This window comes from Piliocolobus tephrosceles, chromosome 3 (genome assembly GCF_002776525.5).
Source record: "Piliocolobus tephrosceles isolate RC106 chromosome 3, ASM277652v3, whole genome shotgun sequence".
NCBI lineage: Eukaryota > Metazoa > Chordata > Mammalia > Primates > Cercopithecidae > Piliocolobus > Piliocolobus tephrosceles.
Window position 1 is genome coordinate 138,022,343 of NC_045436.1, and position 24,823 is coordinate 138,047,165.

At 36.7% G+C, this 24,823-nt stretch overlaps 1 protein-coding gene across 1 annotated transcript in view; it reads left to right on the forward strand.

Annotated features, from left to right (window-relative positions):
* The first annotated feature begins 472 nt into the window (after positions 1-472).
* Positions 473-24,823, forward strand: part of NFXL1 (nuclear transcription factor, X-box binding like 1) — a 36,545-nt gene continuing 12,194 nt past the window's right edge. Inside the window, exons 1-12 of the mRNA XM_026455816.1 lie at positions 473-567; positions 980-1,216; positions 3,607-3,780; positions 8,927-9,036; positions 10,958-11,088; positions 14,754-14,932; positions 15,187-15,348; positions 15,426-15,526; positions 16,247-16,361; positions 17,694-17,818; positions 20,392-20,514; positions 23,952-24,042. Coding sequence (XP_026311601.1) covers positions 982-1,216; positions 3,607-3,780; positions 8,927-9,036; positions 10,958-11,088; positions 14,754-14,932; positions 15,187-15,348; positions 15,426-15,526; positions 16,247-16,361; positions 17,694-17,818; positions 20,392-20,514; positions 23,952-24,042 — 1,546 coding nt within the window. The 5' untranslated portion in view covers positions 473-567; positions 980-981. The remainder of the gene's footprint in view (positions 568-979; positions 1,217-3,606; positions 3,781-8,926; positions 9,037-10,957; positions 11,089-14,753; positions 14,933-15,186; positions 15,349-15,425; positions 15,527-16,246; positions 16,362-17,693; positions 17,819-20,391; positions 20,515-23,951; positions 24,043-24,823) is intronic.

A 24,823-nucleotide genomic window follows, 5' to 3' on the forward strand; every position in this document is an offset into this window, starting at 1 on the left:
TGTAACTATTCGCTAACCTTGTATGAGAAAATGTTGTAATCCTCCTAAAAACATCTCCGTTTCTGCCTACATAAATGAAATCTTAAATCTCTACTTCGGAAGGCTGACTGCTTTCCTAGGAGTCGGTGTTTTTAAGGTGGGCTATCCTCAAACTTTGTGCTTTTGATTATTTTACATTGACACCTCCTGCCATCCGCAAGCCAAAAGGCAAGGATAATAAAATATGACAGAGAGCCAATTGGTACAGAGCCATGAAAACCTCATACCCAGCTGGGTTTAGGGCAGTCCTGCAGAAGCAGAAGCAAATTGGGGAGTCACTAGACCCTCCGGACCCGCCCACCTCCACCACCGTCCGCCCCTATGACCTTCGGCCCCTCCCTAGCCCCAGAGCACGCCGGGAGTTGTAGTTTTCAAAGACCTGTCCAGGCCAGCGCAGGCGCTCGGGGTTCCCCTCCCGCCCAACCCCCGCACTTTTCCGGATAAGGAAGCGGCCCGTGCTGCCACGCAGTCGCCGGACCGCGGGTGGGGCCTTCTGGGAGTTGTAGTCTGTTGGGGCGAGGGCCGTCGGTAAGGAGACGTAGCTTTCAGTGGGGTCTACCGCTGCGGTTGGTTCCCGGCAGGAGCCGCGGGGTCAGTCTGTGACTCTTCCCCTACCACGCTCCCCCAGAGGCTGAGGAGGCGCTTTCCACTTCTCCTCCGGCTTTCCGTCTTGGGCACTGTGTGCTCCTTGCTCCGCGGTTTATTTCTCTGCCTAGTCCTCCCTCGCCTCTTCGGTCCATCTCCAAAGCCCGGGCTTGGCGGGGACTCGCCCTCCGGTAAAAGCAGGGCCGCGACCTCCTGAAACCCGGTGCCCGTCCTGCAGGAACCTTCCTCACTCGGTCCCTCATACGGGGTTTCCGCACCGACTCTCTCCTCCTTCGCCTCGGTCCTCGCAGCGCTCACCTCCTTCCACTCTTTTTTTTTTTTTTCTCTTCTGCAGGGATGGAAGCTTCCTGGCGCCAGGTGGCCGGTGGCCGAGGCCGAGCCCGGGGACGGGCCACTGCCGCCCCCTCAGGAAATGGAATCCATCTCCGCGGCGCCGGAGGAGGGCGAGAGAAGGGGTCGGTGGGCGCGGTTCCTTTTGGCGCCAGTCCGGGAGGAGTCGCGACCTCGGCGGCTTCAGGGAGCAGGCACAGCCCAGCGGGATCCCAAGCCCTGCAGACTCCCGCAGCCAGCGGTGAGAATGGCTCCCGCCCGCGGGCTCACCTGGATGCCTCCTAAGGCAGTTGCTAGTCAGGACCGCCTCCGCCCTCGCCTTCTCTCTTTCACTGCTTTTCCACTCCTTCGGGAGTTTGTTATCCGGCCCACTTCTCCAACCTTTCAGGTGGCAGCTCTTTTCGGCACTCTAGGTAGATTTCCATGGCACCTCTTTCATCTTAATTTTAGGTGGTATTACCTTTGTTCCTTCCCTCCACTCTTGCCTGCTTGAATCTCCAGACCATAAGTTGTAAAATGTGGCCCGGTGTTCTGATTTGGTCTATAGTGTTGTTTGGTTAACACAGTTTTATATGTGGATTGGTTGTCAGCGTTTGTTTGTCGTTTTTAAAAATCTGGTTAACAACCTTGTGGCTTTAGTATCTTTGTGCATGGCAACAGTCAGCTCAGCTGAGTCACGGAAATCCCATTTAGATTGGACTTGGGCACTCCATCTCACATTCTCTCTCATTTCTGGAGCCTGGTGTCATTTGTCATCTTTACCTTTGCCTTTGTTTCTTGACTTTTCTATTCCTTGTAAGCACTTGAGCTTTTGATACCTTCCTTGACTGTAGTTCCTATTTACAAATTCCATGTCCTTCTGTGGATATATCTGGTGCTGCCTCCGATATATCAATACCTTTTATCCGAGACCATGTTTTCGTGGAGCCAGGGAGCACTTACGGTTGTGCATGGGGCCGAGGGAATAATCCCTGAAATCATTTTATTTTTGTGTTTGGAATGCATTTCAGGATACATTTTTTTTTGGGTGGGTAGCAGAATTGAGTATCTGAGTGATTTTTCTCCTAGGCTAATTTTAAACGTAGGTTGTATTGTCTTAGCATGCAGTTAATGATGGTGATGATAAGGTATGCAATATGGAGACGTATGAACAGGTTTGGTAAACTTTCTTAGATCTTGTGGGTAGAATGAAAACAAGCATTCTCTACCTGGATAGTTGAGATTAGGCTGTAAGAAATAATACGTGAGAAGGTTGCCTTGTCAACTTGTCTTTACCTTGAGATGATGTTAGATGAATACATTTACCAGGTTATGAATGTTCTCATTATCTCTGTCCAATTCAGCCTTTTTTCATATGTCTTTTAAGTGCTAATTTCCCATAGATTAATGACATTTATCATATCTTTTATGACAAGTTTTGAATTATATATCTCATAGCCAGTTCTTTTTTCCCAGTACTCAAATATTGCTAGGGAAGCATGATACACATTTTTGTCCTGGTTTACTTGAAATACTCTGTTTGTTTTGTTAATAACCCCTAACCAAACTGGTTGCAATAAGAAAAGGAAAATGTTTCATGAGGGAACATAATCAAGTATGAATATACCACCTAAGATAAGAGAGCTTCTCTTGGTAGTGGCTCATAAGTTTCAAGTACAATGTGAATTTTAAAATAGTCAATCAGTGAATTTAAAATCCTCTCAAGATGGGAATTTATGAACTCAGATCAATTCTGCAGGTTTATGGCGCCTTTCTTAAACTGTGTTTGCTGTCCATAAGAGCTTATTAACACTTAGTGCTTGAAGAAAATCCCCGTGGTCCTTGCTCTCAAGAAGTTTGAAGCTTCTTTGGGAGTATGTGCAGTGAAGTAATCTGATTTTGTTTTGCATGATTAATCAAGTAACAAAATGAGAAGTACAGATAGTGCTAAATAGTGGAAGAACAAATCCAAAATTAACATTCTTTTTGGAATGAAGTCGGAAGAAACATGTTTTCCATGTTAATATTTTGTGTGGATTAATGTAAAATGTTTATTTTTTTGTGATCACAAAAAGTCAATAATAAAGGCAAAAAGTTCTTGACCTAAGAAGCCGATTATAAATATAGTAGGTGCATAGTGAGTACTGTTGATACAAACTCTTTGGTGGGGCTGGGCTGGACTGGGCTGGACTGTCCTGTCCTATGCTACCTGTTGTTCAGAAGGTGGTAGATTGAAGTACCTACCTTCCCTGATTCTTTATGTGCTCACTGTGGACATGTTTCCTCACTTCTTAAAAATTACTGTGCACAATGTACTTTAAAACGTCTTAATTTTTGTTAGTCCTTATTTTGAAGTTGATCACCAGTATTTTAATATCTATCGTATTTTCGTATTTTTTTCTTGATTTGTTAATCACTGTTTTCATACAAATTTGCTGCATTTTAGCAGGATATTTACAAAAGTGAAAGTTTTTGTTGTGGTATTCTCTTTAGTTGTGTGTCAAGGAATTTGAAAATACTTTTCTCATGGATTACAGAAAGATAGAATGCTCCAAAGGTGACTTTGAAATGCATGTTGTAAAATTATAGCACATTATGCTTTTCTTTTTGAGAGATTGTTTTGCAGAAATGAAACTTTTTTCTTTTAAACAGAGCTAATGTCTCAGAAAAAATTTGAAGAAATCAAGAAAGCTAACCAAGCTGCAGCCAGAAAACTTGTTGAAGAACACTTTAGCTCTTCATCTGAAGAAGAAGGAGATGAAGATTTTGAAGGAAAACAAGGAAAAATAGTTGCAAATACGTTTATAACATACACTACTCAGACAGGTACTGATCATCTAAATTTTGACCTTTGACGTCAGTGAAACTGTATTCCTGACATTTTTTTGGTAATGCCTTTGTTCTATATGGAATAGATGTTATGTCTTAAGATGAGCACTGTGTGTTCTAGAGTTGAATTTTTGTACACTTTGGTATTTGAGTTATATATTGTGTGACACTAATTTTTCTATAAAGCAAACAGAACGGCAGTGGCTCTTGTATAGCCTTGGGAGGCCTTTGTGTGTATTTAATTGGCATTTCAGTAGAAAGCTTGGATGGGGCTGTTAAAGCTCCGGAGCAACAAACTGGGGCAAGTTTTTTCTGGTTCTGATGATTTAATTTAACTAGAGGACTTTGTGTACCCCCTCAATCTATTCATTTTTTTCATCATGTTAAATGTGTTTTGAAGTCTTTTTAATTCTTTACTTCCTTATTTTCTATCTTATTTACAACATCTGATGTATTTATTTTTAGAGTTGGGGTCTTATCCTGTTGCCCAGGCTGGAGTGCAGTGGTACAATCATAGTTCACTGCAGCCTCGAACTCCTGGGCTCAAGTGATCTTCCTGCCTCAGCTTCCTGAGTAGCTGAGACTACAGGCATGTGCTGCACCTAGCCATACTTTAAAAAAAAAAAAACCTAAATTCCCTCAGGTTTGACATGTACATTCGTGTTATCTGTGGTTTATATCTGGTTGCTCTTAAAGCCACATATGTTTATGTGCGAACAGGCCAAAGCTGTGTACCACTTTAGTATTAAGTGTAAAAATAGATTATTTTAAATGTAGATATTGTCAAACTTCTGCCTTTTCTACTTTAAAATTATTATTGGAAATATTCTTGCATGTAGGCCAGGAACAGTGGCTCATGCCTATAACCCCAGCACTTTGGGAAGCCAAAGCGGGGGCATCACTTGAGGTCAGGAGTTTGAGACCAGCCTGGCCAACATGGTGAAACCCTGTCTCTACTAAAAATACAAAAAAATTAGCTGGGCATGGTAGCGCATGCCTGTAATCCCAGATACTCAGGGGGCTGAGGCAGGAGAATTGCTTGAACCTGGGAGGTGAAGGTTACAGTGAGCCAAGATCGCACCACTGCACTCCAGCCTGGGAGACAGAACAAGACTGTCTCAATTAAAAAAAAAAAAAAAAAAAGTATTTTGCACGTAATGTCAACATTTATTAATATATTTGTAGAAATGTCATATTGTTTATATACCTTTTATTAGTAATATATATTTATACCCTTGCTTGGTTCTTTTTCTTACTTTAGTATACTGTTAAAACCAGGAAAAACCTTAGAAATATTTTGGGAAACAATTCTACAGAGAAGAGGTGACTTTCCTAGAGTTACACAATTAGTAATTGGCAGAGCTGGGTTTAAACCCAGTTCACTTAGCTTTAGAGCCATTACTGGGCTGATTGCATCTTCTCTGTAAAAGCAGAAAAATTCTGAGGAGATTAGATGGTTACTTTTGTACCTGTTTATGGGGAAAAAGCAGCGTTGTACAGCAGTTAAGAACATTGATATTTGAGTCAGATTGCCATGGTTTGATTCTTGGCTTTGCTACTTGGCTGTAGGATGTTTGACATATTGCTTAGCATCTTAGGGGCTCGGTTTCTTCTTTTGTAAAATGGGTATAGTGACACTAAATACCTTAGAGTTGTTAGGATGAAATGAATCACTATGTGTAAGTACCGTAGTGCTTACGGTAGTGCCTGTTGTGTAGTCTGTGCTGTGTATCTGTTTGCTGGAATGTTTAATGTATTTTGTGGCTTGATTATTAGAGATTTTCTATCATAGCTGCTGCTTTCTTTTAAAAATTTTGTTTCTTTTTTCAGTCATGTCTTCCCTTGATCATAAGGCCCCACATCCTAAGCTCTCTTCTACTCTATACTAATGTATTCCTTAGTTATTATATTGTGCTTTCATGAGAAATATAAGGCCAGTGATGCCAGGATTCAGGACTGTTGGTACAACAGAATCAGAAGCATAGCAGAGTTTGAGCATGAGTTCGCATAAAGGCAAATAAAGAGCATGAAAGTTAGTCTTTTTTTTTTTTTTTTGGAGACAGTCTTCTTCTATTGCCCAGGCTGGAGTGCAGTGGTGTGATCATAGCTCCCTACAATCTTGAACTACCGAGCTCAAGTGACCCTCCTGCTTTAGCCTCCCAAGTAACTCATACTGCAAGCGCACACCACCATGCCTGGCTAATTATTTTGGAATTTTTTTGTAGAGACAGGGTTTTCCTGTGTTGCCAGAACTGGTCTTGAATTCCTGGCTACAGGGAATTCTCCCACCTCAGCTTCCCAAAGTGGCAGGCGTGAGCCACTGTGCCTGGCTGAGAGTTATTCAAGTCTTCAGACAGAAGGATTTATGTATTTCACCCTTTCCTTCCCAACCCTTGGTGATTAGGTAGTTGCCTGAGTATATTGATAGGATCATGAAGATAGTTGCACATCATCAAGTAGGTTTCTAAGGAATTTCCCATAATTGCTAAGGAATTAAGATTAGGAAGTTTGGCTGAGAAGTCTAGTTTGGCAAGGTGAGAATTGATAAAAAGTAACTCTAAGATTAGAGGCTTTCTTGTTTCTAAAGGACTTTATAGAAAATAATCTTAAGAAGTTTTCTGCTTTGAGAGGACTTTGCTTGAACCATTCTAGATAGAGTCAGATTTGATTTTACAACAGAAAATGCAATAATGTCTTTCAGTCTAGTATGTAGAAAACATTTGTCATTTGTAAGTTTTATTAATTTTTAATCTGCTTTTAGTCTTACAATGTTATGGTAATTTTTTAATGCTCTGTTTTGTATAAAATCCATTAGTATTTGATTCCCATTCCTTTGCCTCTACCAATGTAAGAAAATCTGATCACTTGATTTAAGAACATACATGCCAGAGTAATGCGATGGTTCCCACCTTAACATTATTGAATTGAAGACCAGGACTTTACCAAAGGAGTTCATTTTTATTTGAGCACAGCCTTTGCATTTTTGTGATTCTTCTCTCAAATTTCAGACTTGCATGGCCAACTTCCTGATGAGTATCTCTATCTTGCTGGTGCATGGACACATCAAACTGCTGTTGAAAGAGAACTTATTTATTCTTTTGTGTTCTTTATCTTAATAGCACTACAGTTTTCTCAGTCACCCTCCCAAGCCAGACATCTGGGAGCAGAGATGGCATATGCACGTCGTTTACTGCAATTCTCCCTCTACCCATGTCAGACAGCTCAGCAGACACAACACCCTTCCTTCTGAATGTTGACATGAACATCAGCTTTTAAAACTGATACACTCTCATTGTCACCAAGTCCTCCTAAGTTTTACTTCCTAAATTTCTTAAATCTACCGTTACTCTGCCTGTGTACTGTCACTGCCTAGTTTAAGCCTTTACAGCTGCTTAACATGTGGATTAAATCCATATAATAATTGTGAGGTAGATAACTGTTACTACTAATTTTACAGATGAGAAAACTGAGACACATTAGGTAACTTGCTCAAGGTCATTTTTTGCTTTATCTGCTGTAACTACCTCTTAACTGGTACTTCTGCTTTCAGTCTTGGCCTCCACATACTCATTTTTCTTTAGTTGCCAGAGTGATCTTTTTAAAATGCATGACTTCAAATGCCATGCTATCCACTGTGAAGTGCTGGGCAGTACATTTTATTGATGCAGCCAAACTTTAAATGTTTCAAAGAAATATTACATAAATTTTTAAAATATAAGGTTAGTTTTTATTTTGTAAAAATCTGTTCTTCTTCTTAAATACTGTTTTTTGAGTTAGCTGTTAAATTAGATGAAATTTAAAATGTTTTGTATCTGTTAATGCCAGCTTTACATTTTCTAGTTGAAAAGCAAAATAGACACCCCATATTATTATTCTGCTCTTAAGGATTTTTTAAAAAACTACAATGTTTGTTTAAAATAAAGCAATTGTCTGTAATAATTTTATAATAATTTATAGTTTTGAGAGTACGTTTGCGTTTATTTTGTTTAATGTCCTAAATCACATTTATTTTATGGTAGGGCAAGTTTTGTAAGTGCTGTGTTTACTCAGATGATTTTAGAAAGTAAAGAATTAGTCACATGTCCTGTTTATGTCATTTTTCTTTTTGGCAAATTAAATTTTGGCTTGAACCACGTTATTACCATGATAAGTTCTGTACTTACGTTAGTTTATGCTTTAATCTACTTTTTTTTGAAGACTCTATTGAACGTATCTTTATTTTTCTAAAGCCATGCAGGCTTATTTTTCTCATACTAAAGTGACTCAGATTATTCCCCTTTTGTTGTCATTTGTGCTTTAGGGGACTTGTTCTATTTTTCATTTTGCTGTTACTTGTTATTTGTTGGACCTTCCTGCAGTAACTGCTCACTGCAGTATGGCATAGAGGTTAAGAGGGTTCACTTTGTAGGCAAACTGAAGTTAATTATTTTGTGCCTCAGTTTTCTCATTTGTAAAATGAAGATAATAGCTCATTTAATCCTATTGAAGTACTAATAGTACAGTATCTAGCAAATAAGCACTCAGTAATTACTCAAAGTAAATGTCTGGTACTGTTTTTTCTGAAAAGCTTATTCTGCCTTCTTAAGCAGAAGTAGTGAACATATTTCATGAGATGTGGTTATTGTGCTGTAAAAACCTCAGGGTCTTTTCATCAACAAATTTTTATTAAGAATACACCTATTAAATTCATGCGCGCGCGCGCACACACACACACACACACAAACACACACACACCCCCACACACTCACATCTATGCTTATGTTTATGCTAAGTGACTCTACTAATTAGTTTAGGCTTTTCCTTTCACACTTTGCTTTTCCTTAAGACTTTACATCTTTCAGCTCTTGCTTATGGCTCTGCCTCCACCAAATTTGTTGAGAATTGTAACAGCCAAAAAAGTAAATATAACAGAGAGAGAGAGCTGAGGTGCTGATTTTGAACCATGTACACAAGATTTAATACACAGACTTTGTTACCTCTTGACAGCTCATTGGTTACTTTTTTAAAAAAACTTCTTGTTTTACAGCTATATTTTGAGCAATTGATATTGCTAGACAGTTCTTACGTAATGTGGTGCTATTAGTGAGTTTGTGTTATTTTCAGATGTTGTTTAGGATGAGATTTTCAATCTTTAAATTTCCAGATGGAGATACACGTGAATTAGAGCGAACAAAACAATATGTAAATGAAGCTTTTCAAGCAGGGGCTATGACATGCTTAATTTGTATTGCTTCGGTGAAGAGAAACCAAGCAGTAAGTTTTTCTCCTTATTTATATTAATGTATCTTCCCAAAATATCTTAGTTTGCACTTACAATACTTAATGATTTATTCTTTTGTTTACTTTTGTTTAAAAATACTTCATTTGAGAATTTTGTATATGAATTGATCTTCATTTTAAAATACGTAACTTAAAAAAAATTACCACTAAATGAGTATCCAGTATTTTTAGCACTATTGAAATAACTTAGTTGTCTTCAGTTTTAATGCAAATGTTGATTTGATAGAACATTTTTAGCATCTGTACTTTATAGATTCCCACAAAAGTGAAATGTTAAAATGTACTGTATTTTACTACTTTTATTGAGTTTGGAAAAAGATACGGTCCCTATCTTCAAGAAAGTAGAACTTGGCAATAACACTTATGGCTTAATTAGTTAGCATATCCTGTGTTAAAGGCATTTTGGGAAGTGGTGAGGGTCAGTGGGGAGAGAGATTCGGACAAAACTCATGTCCTTGGAGGAGCTATGGCCCAGTGATAAAAATATCTATATGTAAATTTAAAAGGGCATTAATGAAGCAATTAAGAAGTGATTACTGAATGTGAAAAACTCAACATTTAGACCTTAGATTAATTCACTGCTATTACAGCAGCATTGCTTAAAGAAAGCAAATGAAGTCAGATGAAATAGTTTGGTCATGTAGAGTGAATCAGAAATTTAACACGCTCTGGTTGGATAGAAGAGTATATCAGATATAGATTCCTTTTGTGCCTAGAGTCACATCTAGTTGGTTTACTCTGATTTCAGCTGCAGGGAATGCATAATCTCTGCATGCAGATACAAACCCACTTTAAACACTTGCTGTGTGTGTGTGTTTTTTCCACCTCTGAATTTTCTTCTTGGAAACTGACTTAGCTAGTACATGGCTATAGTGCAGAAGCACTGGATAGTTAAAGCCCCTTGCAGCAACATTGCACCACAGGGACTTGGTAGGTGAATGCCCCAACCTCCTTACCATTAGTGGCTGGGGCTGGGCAGTCCAAGGCGTGTTTTACATGGTTCTGCAGACGGTCCCCTGTAGGATTGAGCTTCTGTGGCCTTAGTGGTAATCAGCTCAACAATATGCCATTCATTGGCATTTCTTTTTCCCGTCTAGTCCCCTTACTCCTGCATCCACGTTCTTATCTCAGATACTGCTTTGGGGGTAACCCAAACTAAGAAGTTGGCTGTTTAATGCTGTTGTTAGCTCATGCAATATGCTACATATCTGATTTTCTCAAACAGTTGTAAAATGTTATAAGAAAAGGGGAACTGATTTTTATCAGTTTTATCAAAGTATTTGGCAGGTTTTAAAAATGAATTTAGTATTATTTCTTAAGCTTTTAAATTATGTATATTCTTAGTTTTTGATTACCTAATTTTTAAAATTTAGCATTAGTTAGGTGTTAGACTAACAGGTTTTATGTAACAAAAGGGCTATGTAGATATATATGTGCGTATTTATGTTTAAGGATTCTTTCGTAGTATTATTTATACTTGGAAATAACCATCCAACAACAAGAAATTTAAGTACCTAAGTCTACATGATGTAATGTGTAGCTATAAATATGCTTATAAAAAAGACTATAAAATTACATTTCAGTTATTATAGTATGACCTTATTTTTTAAAAGTATGAAAAAATATATATATATAAATTTGGAGACTGTCCAGAATGTTAGCAGTAATTATTTCTAGCTGAATGAATCTGTGTGATTAATAATAATTTTCTTTAGCATATTCTACTTTAAATGCATTTCCCATGAAACAGTTCTGTTATACTGGAAGGAAAGACCTTTTTTCTTTAATCCTTAGATAGCTCTTGAAAATAGTTTAGTGTGATACTCATTTTAAATTATTTTATAATTAACAAAGAAAAATTAACATATATTAACTTCTGATACCTTTGTCTTAGGTTTGGAGCTGTTCGGGATGTTTCTGTATATTTCACATGCCCTGTATCCAGAAGTGGGCTAAAGACAGCGAGTTTCTTGTATCTTCTGTGACTGATGATGATTTTGGAAAGAGAGATTATCCCTGGCCTTGGTAACTTTTTCTAGTTAGTTGGATTATTATTATTATTTTCAGATGGAGTTTTAGTCTTGTCACACAGGCTGGAGTGCAATGGCGATCTTGGCTCACTGCAACCTCCACCTCCTGCATTCAAGAGATTCTCCTGTCTCAGCCTCCTGAGTAGCTGGGATTATAGTCACCTATCACTACGCCTGGCTAATTTTTTGTATTTTTAGTAGAGACGGGGTTTTACCATGTCTACCAGGCTGGTCTTGAACTCCTGACCTCAAGTGACCTATCCCACAAAATCCCAAAGTGCCAACTAGGCTGGCATGCCACTGCACCTGGCCTAGTTGGATTATTAAATTGTAGAATAAATGAAAATTGTAGATTCTACGTTACTTTATTGGTGGTTTCAATATCCATGTTGGGCCATTAATTAGTCATTTGGTGTGTGAATATATGGAACCTTAATAAAGGCTGGTTTTTTTCAATTTGAATTTGTATAACTAATAAATCATCCAGACGTAATTTTTCCTCTGCAAAACAGTTCCTTAATTATCCTTTGAAAGGACTTTCAGTTTTCTGTAGGACTGAGAATCATTCATAATTGTGATCTTCTTGTCCGGAATTCTATGAGGATGCATTATTATTACATTGTACAAGACTATCATTAAATGTATTTTGATTATAAGATTCCCAGTTTTATCCTCCCAAATCTCAAAACTGCAGGTGTATATTATACAATATCATTTTTTTTTACAGTTATTAGTTTTGCTTATTATTGATGATTATTTGGTCTTGGGAACTTTTGTTATATTTCTAGAAAGAGTTGGAGAGTCGAATTTTATATCTCTGCTAAGTAAAGACAACAAGAAACTTATTCATGTTGGCTGTCCAGAGAGGTCGATTGACTGTCAAAGTAATGAAGCGTAAGCTTCAGGGGCTCTGTGTGGTCACATTTTGTAACTTTAGTAACTAATTTTATGTTTAAAATTTTGAGTTTTTTTTAATTTAAATTTTTATTTTTTTGAGCCAGTTTTGCTGTGTTGCCCAGGCTGGAGTATAGTGGTGTGATCTCGGCTCACTGCAGCCACTGCCTGTATGGTTCAAGTGATTCTCCTGTCTCAGCCTCCAGAGTAGCTGGGATTACAGGTGCCCGCCACCATGTCTGGCTAAGTTTTGTATTTTTAGTAGAGATGGGGTTTCTCCATGTTGGCCAGGCTGGTCTTGAACTTCTGGCCTCATGTGATCTACGCACCTTGGCCCCTCAAAGTGTTGAGATTACAGGCATGAGTCACCGCATCTGGCCAGTGGTGTAGTTTTTAAAAAACATTTAGACATGCTGGTGACTTTTAGAAGAGTATGTAAAAATAATTCTCAGCAATCTGTGAGAGATTTTATTTTCCTGTTACCAATGGGGACATTGAAATTAATTGAAGGGAAATGACTTCACGCTGCTCACTCTTAAGTAGTGGAGAAACCTAGGATTTCTTACTTTTAAATTCAGTGCTTTTGCTATTCTTTCAGCTGAGTTATGTCTTTTGTCCTTGCTTTTAGAAATGTTATTTTTCTTTTCATTGAATGCACACTTTTTGAAAACTGTTTCAAACATTTCAAAGTATATTTGTTTTGCTCCTGCATATTATTTACTTGTGGTGGAGGACTTTTAGTGTTTAATAGGTACGGAATTAAGCCAGGTGTTCCAGCTTGTTAGTTTAGAGGTTTAAACCTTATGTATATATTTTTTTACCCTCACTCTTCTCACTTCTGTTTTAAGTAGTCATTTTGCCATAGAGGAGGAAAGGATCAATTAAAAAAAAAGTACTGTTACTTCTAATTTAAAAGGAACAACAGTTTAATCAGCTGTGCCGTATACTTTTGTGTTCCATATTTCATATTTTTTTAAGAAAATAAATGACCATTCTGGTTAAGAACCCATTTTGTTTAATCCTCATCAAGATGGAGCTAGAACTTGGTAAAATGTTAATAATTTTAAGTTATTTTATGGAAATAAAAAATTTAAAATGCAGGTTTCTACTAAGATACTACTTTTTAATGAAGAAGATCTAGCATAATTACGTTTCATTGTTGCCATCCCATTTTAAAATAAAACTCATACATTTGCATATATTACCCTCACTGGGCCAGTTCAGTTTCAGTGCTGATGGGCAGTGTTAAGGTATGTTGAGTTGCCTGTTAGTCATCCATACCCATGCTTATTAAAAATACATATCCCCCTCCACACTAGCTTAAAGGAATAGTAAACACTTTTAATAAAAAAAAAATTGAATTCTTCCAATAAAGTGCCAGTTGTTTATTCCAGAGACAGATGAACTTAGTATTTTGTTTTTGATTTTTCATTACAAGAACAAATATCTTTTGGTTATTTTGAATATTTATGTGGCATTTATTTGGAAACCGAACATTTTCTCATGACAATGAAAATATTTTGTATATAATACAAAAGAAATTTAAATGTTAATATGAAACTTGTTCTAGTGTAATGTACTAACTATACTTATTTGTCTGGGAGATAAAGTTAGAGCATCTTTTGAGAATGAAGTGATCTATGATGATCTACAAGTACATTTCTGCTAGAGCTGAAGGTTAACACTTCTACTGCCAAAACTTATTTATTTTAATGATGGAAGTTTAAAACCTTTCATGGTACTTGAACTTTTCTTTGACTTAGGCACATTCAAATTATATCTTTTTTTTTGGGCTGGGCACAGTGGCTCATGCCTGTAATCCCAGCACTTTGGGAGGCCAAGGCTGATGAATCACTTGAGGTCAGGAGTTTCAACTCTTGGCGAACATGGCAAAAACCCTGAATCTACTAAAAATACAAAAAATTAGCTGGGCGTAGTGGCGCGCACCTGTAGTCCCAGCTACTTGGGACACTGAGGCACAAGAATTTTTTGTACCTAGGAGGCAGAGGTTACAGTGAGACGAGATTGCGCCACTATATTCCAGCCTGGGTGACAGAGTGAGACTCTGTCTCAAAAAAGAAAAAAAAAAGAATTATATTTTTTCGTGCTAGATGTTGTGAATTATGAAATTCTTTATTTTCAAGTTTATTTCCCCTTAATTCTAAATTGTAGTCGTGTTTCTTGCGGTATTGCCTGTCTATAACCTGACTTCTCTCTTCTGTTTGCTGTTGCTAATATATTTTGTTTATTTGTAATCCACAAAACAAAACTTAAAAAGTTGAGCTTTATGAAAAGCAGAGTGAATTTCTCAAGAATAAAGTTCAGGTGGTTAGTAGGAAACTAATGTTACTTTCTTTTTGTAGCTGTATTCTATATATGTGCTGTTTAATTCATGGTAACTGGCCACATGTAGCTATTTCAATATTCAGAAATTATAAAATAAGAAATTTGATTCCTTCCTCAGTTGTAAGCACTAGCCACGTTTCAAGTGCTCACAGTATGTGGCTAATTGCTACTGTATTGGACAATCCCTGTATAAAACTGTTTCATCATCTCAGCACATTGTATTGTACAGTGCTGTTCTATATGGTTGAAATAGATTTTAATAAGATCTTGTTTTTTTTACTAACACAAAGATGGAGCAGAGTTCCTTAACATAAAACTAATTTAACAGAATATACTCTGTTACTAAGTTTATTTATATTTCTGTCTCTCATATTGCTTTTAAAGGCGAAGTTAGCTTTAATAATTTATTCTTCTTTGTAGTCCAAAATGTAGGTTTGAGTACAAACGATCTGAAACACCTAGTAGATACTATTGCTATTGTGGAAAAGTGGAAGATCCACCTTTAGATCCGTGGCTTGTGCCTCATTCATGCGGCCAAGTATGTGAGCGTGAATTTAAACCTTCTTGTGGCCATAAATGTTTACTCCTCTGTCATCCAGGTGAGTTATATATTGCATTTTTAATTGTTTGTGGGTGATTATTTCTTCTTATGTTGAGGCAAAAAAAAAAAATTGTAAAAGTTGAATTCACAATTGAAGTTTGCCATGAGAAAATATTGAAAGTTATTGCCTTTTGTCAAGTATCAGTAAAGAAAGTTCTAGAAATTATTGATAGGTGTAGAAATTGAAAGTTTTAGTTTCTGACTTTAGTTTTTTTTTTTTTTTTTTTTTTTTTTGCTTTTACTGAATTCTAGGTCCCTGCCCTCCTTGTCCAAAGATGGTCACAACTACTTGCTACTGTAAGAAAGCAAAACCTATCCCTCGTAGGTGCAGTGCCAAGGAATGGTCTTGTCAGCTGCCATGTGGACGGAAGTTGCTTTGTGGGCAACATAAGTGTGAAAATCCTTGTCATGCAGGTAAAAGGCCATACCCATTAGATTTTTCTGACTAAGCAAAAGTCAATTTCTATGCTAATTTATCATTGTGGTTTTAGGAAGCTGTCAGCCTTGTCCAAGAGTTAGTAGACAAAAGTGTGTCTGTGGCAAAAAAGTAGCCGAAAGAAGTTGTGCAAGTCCACTATGGCACTGTGATCAAGTAAGTTTATATGCATTTCGAGGGGTGGGTATTAAAGAATACACAAAGCAGAGACAACCTAGAAAGCAGCAAGGCTAATCAGGTTTAGTTGGATGAAAGGCAAGGAAGAATAACAACTCAGGTGAATTATATCATGTTTTAAGAAACTACTCTTAAATTTAATATCATTTTTAATTATTGGAGGAAAAATTTTTTTCAAAGTAACAGGTATTTGTTGAATTTTGGATTCACTACATTTGTACTCTTTCTTGCTAGCTCTTGTCCCCTTCTTCTCTTTCCCCTCTCTTCAACCAGCACCCCTCTCTGCTTCTTGAATTCATCAAATTGAGGAAGTAAGATTGGTTTTATAGGTTGCTTGTCCTAGAATTGGCATGGTTTTACTGCCACTTAGAACTCCTTGGTGAAAGGCCATATGAAGCTGCATGTAGTTTTTTTCTGTATTGCATTTTTAAAATATACTTTTTGGTGCATAGGAAATATAAGTGTGTGTATGCATATGTATATATGTACCTATATTTGTATATGTACCTATATATACCTATGTATATATGTACCTATATATACACATACGTATGAACACCTGTATAAAATATAAACTAAAATAATATGAGGGACATAAGCAGTTGTTTATTTGTGATTGAAAAATGGATTGTGTCTTGTATGAAGTCTTTTTTGTTAATTTTTAAATCCTTCATTAGTGTTTATTGCATTTTATTTTAGATATGTGGAAAAACACTGCCATGTGGTAATCACACATGTGAGCAAGTTTGCCATGTTGGTGCTTGTGGAGAATGTCCTCGATCTGGGAGAAGGTTCTGTCCATGTCAGAAATCAAGTAAGACTTATTTTTTTATATATAGGAAATGAACTATTAAGCCATGAAAAGACATTCAAAAGACGTGCTCCAGGAAACTTAAGTGCATATTACTAAATGAAAGAAGCCAGTCTGAAAAAGCTACAAAATTTAAGCCTCCAACTATATGACATTCTGGAAAGGTCCAAACTGTAGTGATCAATGGCTTCCAGGGGTTGGGGAGAGAGAGAGAGATAAATAGGAGAGACATAGAAGATTTTCAGGGTAGGGAAACTCCTCCGTGTGATACTGTAATGGTGAATATATGTTATTATACATTTGTCCAAACCTATAAAATATACAACACCATGAGTGAACGCTTATATAAACTATGAGCTTTGGGTGATTATGATGTGTCAATGTAAGTACATCAGTTATAACAAATGTACCACTCTGGTGGGGTTTGATAATACCAGAGGCTATGCTATTGTCATTATTATGTAATAGGTTATAGGTGAGTTTATTTTAGGCTGCTTTGAGGTAAAGGCATAGTAGGATAGTACTTTGAGTCAGCTTCTTTGACTCCCCACAAATAACAGCATCATATGTATAAGACTGCTTCTAATACTTGTCACAATATGTTTATGTTAAAGGTGAGTTTTATAATTTTGTAGTTGTTGCAGTTTTTTAAGAGAGGTGGTTTCATTCTGTTGCCCAGGCTGGAGTGCAGTGGTGTGATCCTAGCTCACTGCAGTCTCAGACTCCTGGGCTCAAGTGATCCTCCTGCCTCAGCCTTCTCAGTAGCTGAGAATACAGGCACCTGCCACCATGGCTGGCTCATTTTAAAAAATTTTTGTAGAGATGGGTTCTTCCTGTGTTACCCAGGTTAGCTGCGAACTCCTGGCCTCAAGTAATCCTCCTGTCTCGGCCTCCCAAAAGTGCTAGGATTGTAAGTGTGAGCCACTGCGCCTGTCCTGAGTTTTATATTGTTTTAAAGTCTACATCTTTCTTTTTGTCTTTGTGGGGTAGTTCAGAGCAAATTTTTTAAAACAAATTTTTAAATTAGGAAAATTCATGAATGATTTATGTAGTCTTTACTCATTTCTTCAGATAACTATTTCTGAAGAAGATAGCCCATAAAAATATGTTTCTTGAGGATGGTAACATGTCAAATTTCTTTTTAAAAGCCATAAGCTTAACAAATATTAGGGATTATTTTCATCAAAGTTAATTTTTCCCAATGATTATCTGGATACAAAAATTTCTAGTCTGAAAGTGCCAGCATTCCTTAGGGAGCCTGAAGAACATAGAATTTTGTTGATGTTTAATAATAATGTATCTTATTATTAACATTGACTTTTTATCTGTTTTTAGGGTTTTCTTTGCCTTGTACAGAAGATGTACCAACTTGTGGAGACAGTTGTGACAAAGTACTTGAATGTGGAATTCATAGATGTTCACAGCGTTGTCACCGAGGTCCCTGTGAAACATGTAGACAAGTTAGTCATCTCGTGTAATAATTACTTTTAAGGCCGGGCACGGTGGCTCAAGCCTGTAATCCCAGCACTTTGGGAGGCCGAGACGGGTGAATCACGAGGTCAGATCAAGACCATCCTGGCTAACACGGTGAAATCCCGTCTCTACTAAACAATACAAAAAACTAGCCGGGCGAGGTGGTGGGCACCTGTAGTCCCAGCTACTCGGGAGGCTGAGGCAGGAGAATGGTGTAAACCCAGGAGGCGGAGCTTGCAGTGAGCTGAGATTGCACCATTGCACTCCAGCTTGGGTGACAGAGCGAGACTACGTCTCAAAAAAGAAAAAAAAAATTGCTTTTAAGAGCTACCTATCATAATGTATCAAATGAGATTGTCCTGTGGTTGTTTTCTATTACTTATTTTCATATACATCTGTGTCATGATCTATATGAATTTAGTGACCTAATATTAGGGTAAGAAGCAGGAGAGTACAGGCATACCATGTTTTATTGCATTTCACTTTATTGTGCTTTGCCAATACTGTGTTTTTAATAAATTGAAGATTTATTGTAAGCCTTTGTAAAACAAGTCTTTCAGCTCCATTTTTCCAACAGTATGTGCTCATGTCTCTGTGTCATATTTGGTAATTCTTGCACTATTTCAGACTTTTTCATTATCATTATATCTGATATGATAGCCTGTGGTCAGTGATCTTTGATGTTACTTTTGTGATTGTTTGGGGGTGCCGCAAACCATGCCCATATTATACAGTGAATTTAATGGTTAAATGTTGTGTGTGTGTTCTGAATGCTCTACTGACCAGTTGTTCCCCATTCTCTTTCCCTCTCCTTGGGCCTTCCTATTCCCTGAGAGGCAACAATATTGAAATTCGGCCAATTAATAACCCTGCAGTGGCTTTTGTAAATGTTCAAGTGAAAGGAAGAGTCGCACATTTCTCATTTAAATCAAAAGCTAGAGATGGTTAAGCTAGTGAGGGAGGCAAGTTGAAAGCTGAAATAGGCTGAAAGGTCTCTTACATCAATTAGCCATGTTGTGAATGCAAAGGAAAAGTTCTTGAAGGAAGCTAAAATTGCTACTGCAGTGAATACAGAAATGATAAGGAAGTGAAACAGCCTTATTGATGATAAGGAGGAAGATTTAGAGGTCTGCAAAGAAGATCAAAGTAATTATAATATTACCTTAAGCCAAAGCCTACTCCAAAGCAAGGCCCTAACTTCAATTCTATGAAGGCTGAGAGAGGTGAGGAAGGTGCACAAGAAAAGTTTGAAACTAGCAGAGGTTGGTTCTTGAGGTTTAAGGAAAGAAGCCCTGTTCATAATACAAAGGTGCAAGGTGAAGCAGCAAGTGTTGATGTAGAAGCTGTCAGGTTATCCAGATGATCTAGCTAAGGTAATTGATGAAGGTGGCTACATTAAAGAAAAGATTTTCAACTGAGATGAAATAGCCTTCTACTGGAAGAAGATACCATATAGGACCTTCACAGTTAAAGCTTCAAAGCGTCAAAGAATAGGCTGACTTTCTTCTTAAGGGCTAATGTAGCTCCTTAATTGCTCATTAATTGATAATGTAGCTCATTAGTGTAGCTCATAATTGAAGCCAATGCTCATTTACTATTTCAAAAATTGTAGGGGTCTTATGAATTTTGCTGAACCTAGTCTGCTTATGCTCTGTAAATGGAACAACAAAGCCTAGATGACAGCACATCTATTGACAGCACACCTTTATGGCATGGTTATAAGCCCACTCTTGAGACTGACTGATCAGGAAATTTTCTTTTCAAAATATTACTGCTCATTGACAATGCACCTGGTCACCCACGAGCTCTGATTGAGGTGTATAAAGAGATGAATGTTTTTATGCCATGTCTGCTAATACAATATCCATTCTGCAGCCCATGGATCAAGGAATAATTTTGACTTTCAAGTTCTATTTTTTAAGAAATATATTTCCTAAGGCTATAGCTGCCATAGATAGTGAGTCCTCTGATGAATCTTGGCAATGTAAATTGAAAACCTTCTGGAAAGGATTCCTCATTTTAGATGCCATTCAGAATATTCATTATAATGAGAGTAGGTCAAAATATCAACATTAACTGGAGTTCATAAGAAGTTGATCCCAGCCCTCATGGATGACTTTGAGTGTTCAGGACTTCAGGTAGAGGTCTAGACTTGAGACTTTAAAGTTGTATATGTCATTTTGGTTTTGACCAGAGTACCAAGTCCACAAGTTAGCTTACTAGGTAATCTAGTTTTTTTGACTTTACTGAGACAAGAGTTGCAGATGTTACGGTTGTAATGAAATGGAAGCGGTTTTTTTTATGTGGTATTTTTTTTTTTTTTTACTATTTAAGAGCAGTTTTCTAAATTTAATAACAAATTTATATGAAGTCCTTTTTGGAGCAAAGTAAGATATAAGTAAATGTTTTAGGAAATTCAAATTGGTTTTTGGTAAAGTTTGTTATACAAATTTAGTGTTAAAATTTTTGTTCTTTATGTTTTAATAATTGTAAAAGGTGCGATGTGAGGAAAAAATATTAACAAAAATCAATTTTAATAGCATTTATTTTATTCTTCCAGGAAGTGGAAAAGCATTGTCGCTGTGGAAAGCATACAAAACGAATGCCTTGTCATAAACCTTATCTGTGTGAAACTAAATGTGTTAAGATGCGTGACTGTCAGAAGCATCAATGTAGAAGAAAGGTTTGTGTATTAACCTTGGAAACCTCTGATTTAAAGACTGTATTGAATTTCTCCATTTTGGACCCGCAATAAGTGCTGTCTTGAACTCTTTCTCAAATGTTCAGGCATATGCTTTGTTTTAATATATTAATAAATATTCTAGATTAACCTTAATCTAGATAATTTTTGCACTAGTGGGAATTGCACCAATATTTTTCAAATGAGAAGTTTCTTGTCCTGTGCATTGTCCTCTCACCTTGATATTTCTGATCACTGACTGTTTCTGATCACTGAAATGTATGATTTTCATATATTTTATATTTGTGTATTTTATAAACCCCAAATACATTGTCTTTACTTTTGCTTTAAATAATCAGTTATCTTTTAAAGAGCTTGAAAAAATAAGAAAAAGTAATTTTTGATATTTATCATCATACTTTTGGTGCTTTTCATCTTTTTGTACAGATTCACATTTCCATCACATTTCATTTTTTTTCTATTCTGAAGGATTTCCTTTAACATTTCTAATAGTGCTGGCCATGAATTCTTTCAACTTTATATGTCTGAACATAACTTTCTTTAGTCTTTGTGAAAAATATTTTTACTTTAGAGCTCTAGTTTGGCAGTTTTTAACCCCCATACTTTAAAGGTATTGCTCTACTATCTTTTAGCTTGCATTTTTTCCAATAAGTAGTATACTGTGGTTGTTACATTTGTTCCTCTGTACTGTTTGTTTCTCTTTTTTTCTGGCTGGTTATTAAGATCTTTCTCTTTATCACCAGTTTTCAGCAGTTTGTTTCTGGTGTTCCTTGGTGTAGTGTTCTTTATGTTTCTTAACTTAGTTTTCATTGAGCTGCTTAGATCTGTAGATTTATAGTTTTTATTATATTTGTGAAATTTTTGGTCTTTATTTCTTCAGATTTTTTTTTTTTTTTCTGTTTTCCCCTACCCATTACCTTCTGAGACTTAGAGGACATGTATATTATGTGCTGCTTGAATTTCTAAGTTCACTGATACGATATTTATTTTTCAGTCTGTTTCTGTTTTAGTTTATATAGTTTTGTCTTCAACATCGCTAATTTTCTTCTGCATTGTCTAATCTGCTTTTTATCCCATCCTGTGTTTTTCATCTGAGAAGTGTATTTTCATCTCTAGAAGTTGGATTTGGGTCTTTTTTATATCTTCCGTGTTTCTCCTTAGCATGTTCATGCTTCCTCTACCTACTTGAATGTTAGATAGGCTATATTTGTAATGTCTGCTTTAATATCCTTGTGTACTAATTCTGTCATCTTTCATTTCTGAGTCTGCTTATTGATTTTTCTGCTTTTTTGGGATTATATTTTCCTGCTTCTTTGTCTGCTAGATGATTTTTGATTGTTTCTAGACATGAACTTTACATTTTTGGGTGCTGGTTCTTTTTGTTTGTTTATTTATATTTCTTTAAATATTTTTAAGCCTTATTCTGGGACAAAGTTAAGTTTCTCAAAAATTGTTTGTTCTTTCAGAGGCTTGATATTTTTAAGTGTGACCAGAACACTCTTTTGTTTAGGGCTAATTTGGCCCCATTACTGAGGCAATAAGTCTTCTAAGTACTCTACTTGATGCACAGGTGTTAGAAGATCCTTCCACTCTGGCTTAAGGAACACAGCGTTTTTCCCAGCCTTGTGTGATCTCTTGAAATTATTCTGCCTTCTCTTTCCAGTAGTTCAGCTTTTGGGTTGTTTCCTCTCACACACATACAGACCAGTACTCAGCCAAAGACCCAAGGAGTTCTTTCTGGAGTTCTTCAGAGCTTTTTCTGTGCTGCTGCCTTCTCTCCACAAATTCTAGCCACACTGGCCTCTCTGAATTATGAATTTTGTCTACTCAACTTTGTAAGACAGCCAGATTCTGCTTATGATCTTCTTCCTTGTGCTATAGCCAGAAGTCTTCATGTGTAAGCTGATGGCATTGCAGGCCTTACCTAGTTTGTTTCCCTTCTGTTAGGGACTGCCATCTGTGCCTCATTATCTAATGTCTGAAAACTGTAGCTTCATATCTTTTATCTGGTTTGCTAGTTGCTTGAGACAGGAGTGTAAATCTGGTGGTTGTTACTCCATCATAATTTGAAACAGAGGTGTCTATTGGCTTATTCAATTCATGGACCACATAACCTTTTCCCCCACCGGCAAAGTGGTAGGATAGGCACATAGTATTACTCAATAAACATTTGTCTAATTGAATAAACTGTATTGCCTTTTTTTTTTTTTTTTTGAGATGGAGTCTTGCTCTGTCGAGGCTGGAGTGCAGTGGTGTGATCTTGGCTCACTGCAACCTCCGCCTCCCATGTTCAAGCAATTCTGCTGCCTCAGCGTCCCTGAGTAGGTGGGACTACAGGCATGCACCACCATGCCTGGCTAATTTTTGAGAATAAACTATATTGACTTAATTGCTTTTTAATAATGTACATTTTGTTTTTAGCTATTTTTATATACTGCAACTATACAACTCTAAGTTTCTTTAAGACAATTGTATTCTGTATTTCCTTTCCAAAGTTAGGTAAGTAAGAAGTTAAGGAAAGAGTTAAGATGGCAATATAGACTTGAAGTAGTTGACTGGTATCCATGATTGAAAAATTAGGACAGGTCATAGCTAGCTATATTTCTCACACATGGAAGTGTCTGTGAAACCAGGGAAGTGACAAAGAAAGCTGGATGCAAGTAGCCTATCTCTCTGCTTCTCTTCTTTAGTCTCTTATTCTATGGTTTGAAACTAACTGTCAAACGAAGCCAGGAACAGTGGATTATGCCTATAATCCCAGTACTTTGGGAGGCCAAGGCGGGCAGATCGCTTGAGCTCAGGAGTTTGAGAGCAGCCTGGGCAACATGGCAAAACTCCATCTCTACCAAAAATACAAAAACTACCTGGGTGTGTTGGGGAGAGCATGTAGAACTAGGTACTCAGGAGGCTGAGGTGTGAGGATGGCTTGAGCCTGGGAGGTGGAGGCTGCAGTCAGTCAGGACTGTGCCATTACACTCTAACCTGGGCAACAGAGCCAGACCCTGTCTCAAGAAAAAAGAAAAAGAAAATACATAACTGCCAAATGAATCTGTACATTGAATTGATTTTAATTAAATTTTTTAAAAAGCCAGACTAATTGTTTTCCTGTATTGACATTCCTTTGGTTAATATTGTTAGTCTCTGCATGGATAAAGGAATGAAATTATCTGATGGAAATGTTTTGAATCATAGAATAATTAACTGAAGGTCAAGAAAATTTAGCTTGATTTGTTAAATTAGGTCATCATAAGTTCTTAATGAAGTATGTTTACTTACCAGAAGAATGTTGATATTCTTGAATACTTCTTTTAGTGAAAACTATATCTTTTGCTTTCCATAAGTTCTGTAACTAGTAATGGCATGCCTATTATTAATGGGTTTTTGAATTACCTGTTCTTTATATATTGCTTTCTCTTCAGTGTTGCCCTGGAAACTGTCCACCTTGTGATCAAAACTGTGGACGGACTTTAGGATGTAGAAATCATAAGTGTCCATCTGTCTGTCACAGAGGTAAACTTTAACAATAGCTATGATTTTATGTTTGTATTGATGTAGTGTTTTTTTTTTTATTGTCAATATTCAATAGAATGTATTGAGATAGTGTTTTATAGTCATTGTGTATCTCACTTGACTCTCTTAACCTTGAGAATAAGGTAAGACAGTTTGCCAGTGTCCCTATTTTATAGGCAAAGAGGTTGAAACTTAAGAGGGTTCAGTGACTTACTCAGGGAAATGTCTAGTACATTTGAACCCAGGATTTCTGTATATAAAAGTATTGTCCTTTCTATAACACCATGTTGTTTTCTCACTTCCTAACTTTCCCCACACAATTTTTTAATCAATGAAGGTGTTCTTAGCGTTTTGAACACCTTATTTATTCTGAATTTTATGTACTTATTTGGAGTTAAATCTAGTGAAGGATTAGATATGTCCTAAGCTGGTGATTTTTAAACATTTTAATCTCATGACCCCTTTACATTCTTTGGTCCCCAAAGGCCTTTTGTTACAAATGTGAGTTTTATTCATTGACATTTATTCTATTTGAAATTAAAATAAAATGTAATAATATATATTTTTAATAGCAACATTAAGCCCATTATATCTTAATACAAGTAATGTACTTTTATGAAAAATAACTATTATCTGAAAAAAGTAGAAAATTTTACATTCTTACAAATGTCTTTAATGTCTAGCTTAACAGAAAATAGCTGGATTCACGTATATGCTTCTGCATTAAATCTGCTGTGGATATCACTTGTCACTAGCTTCTGGAAAACTCTATGCATATGAG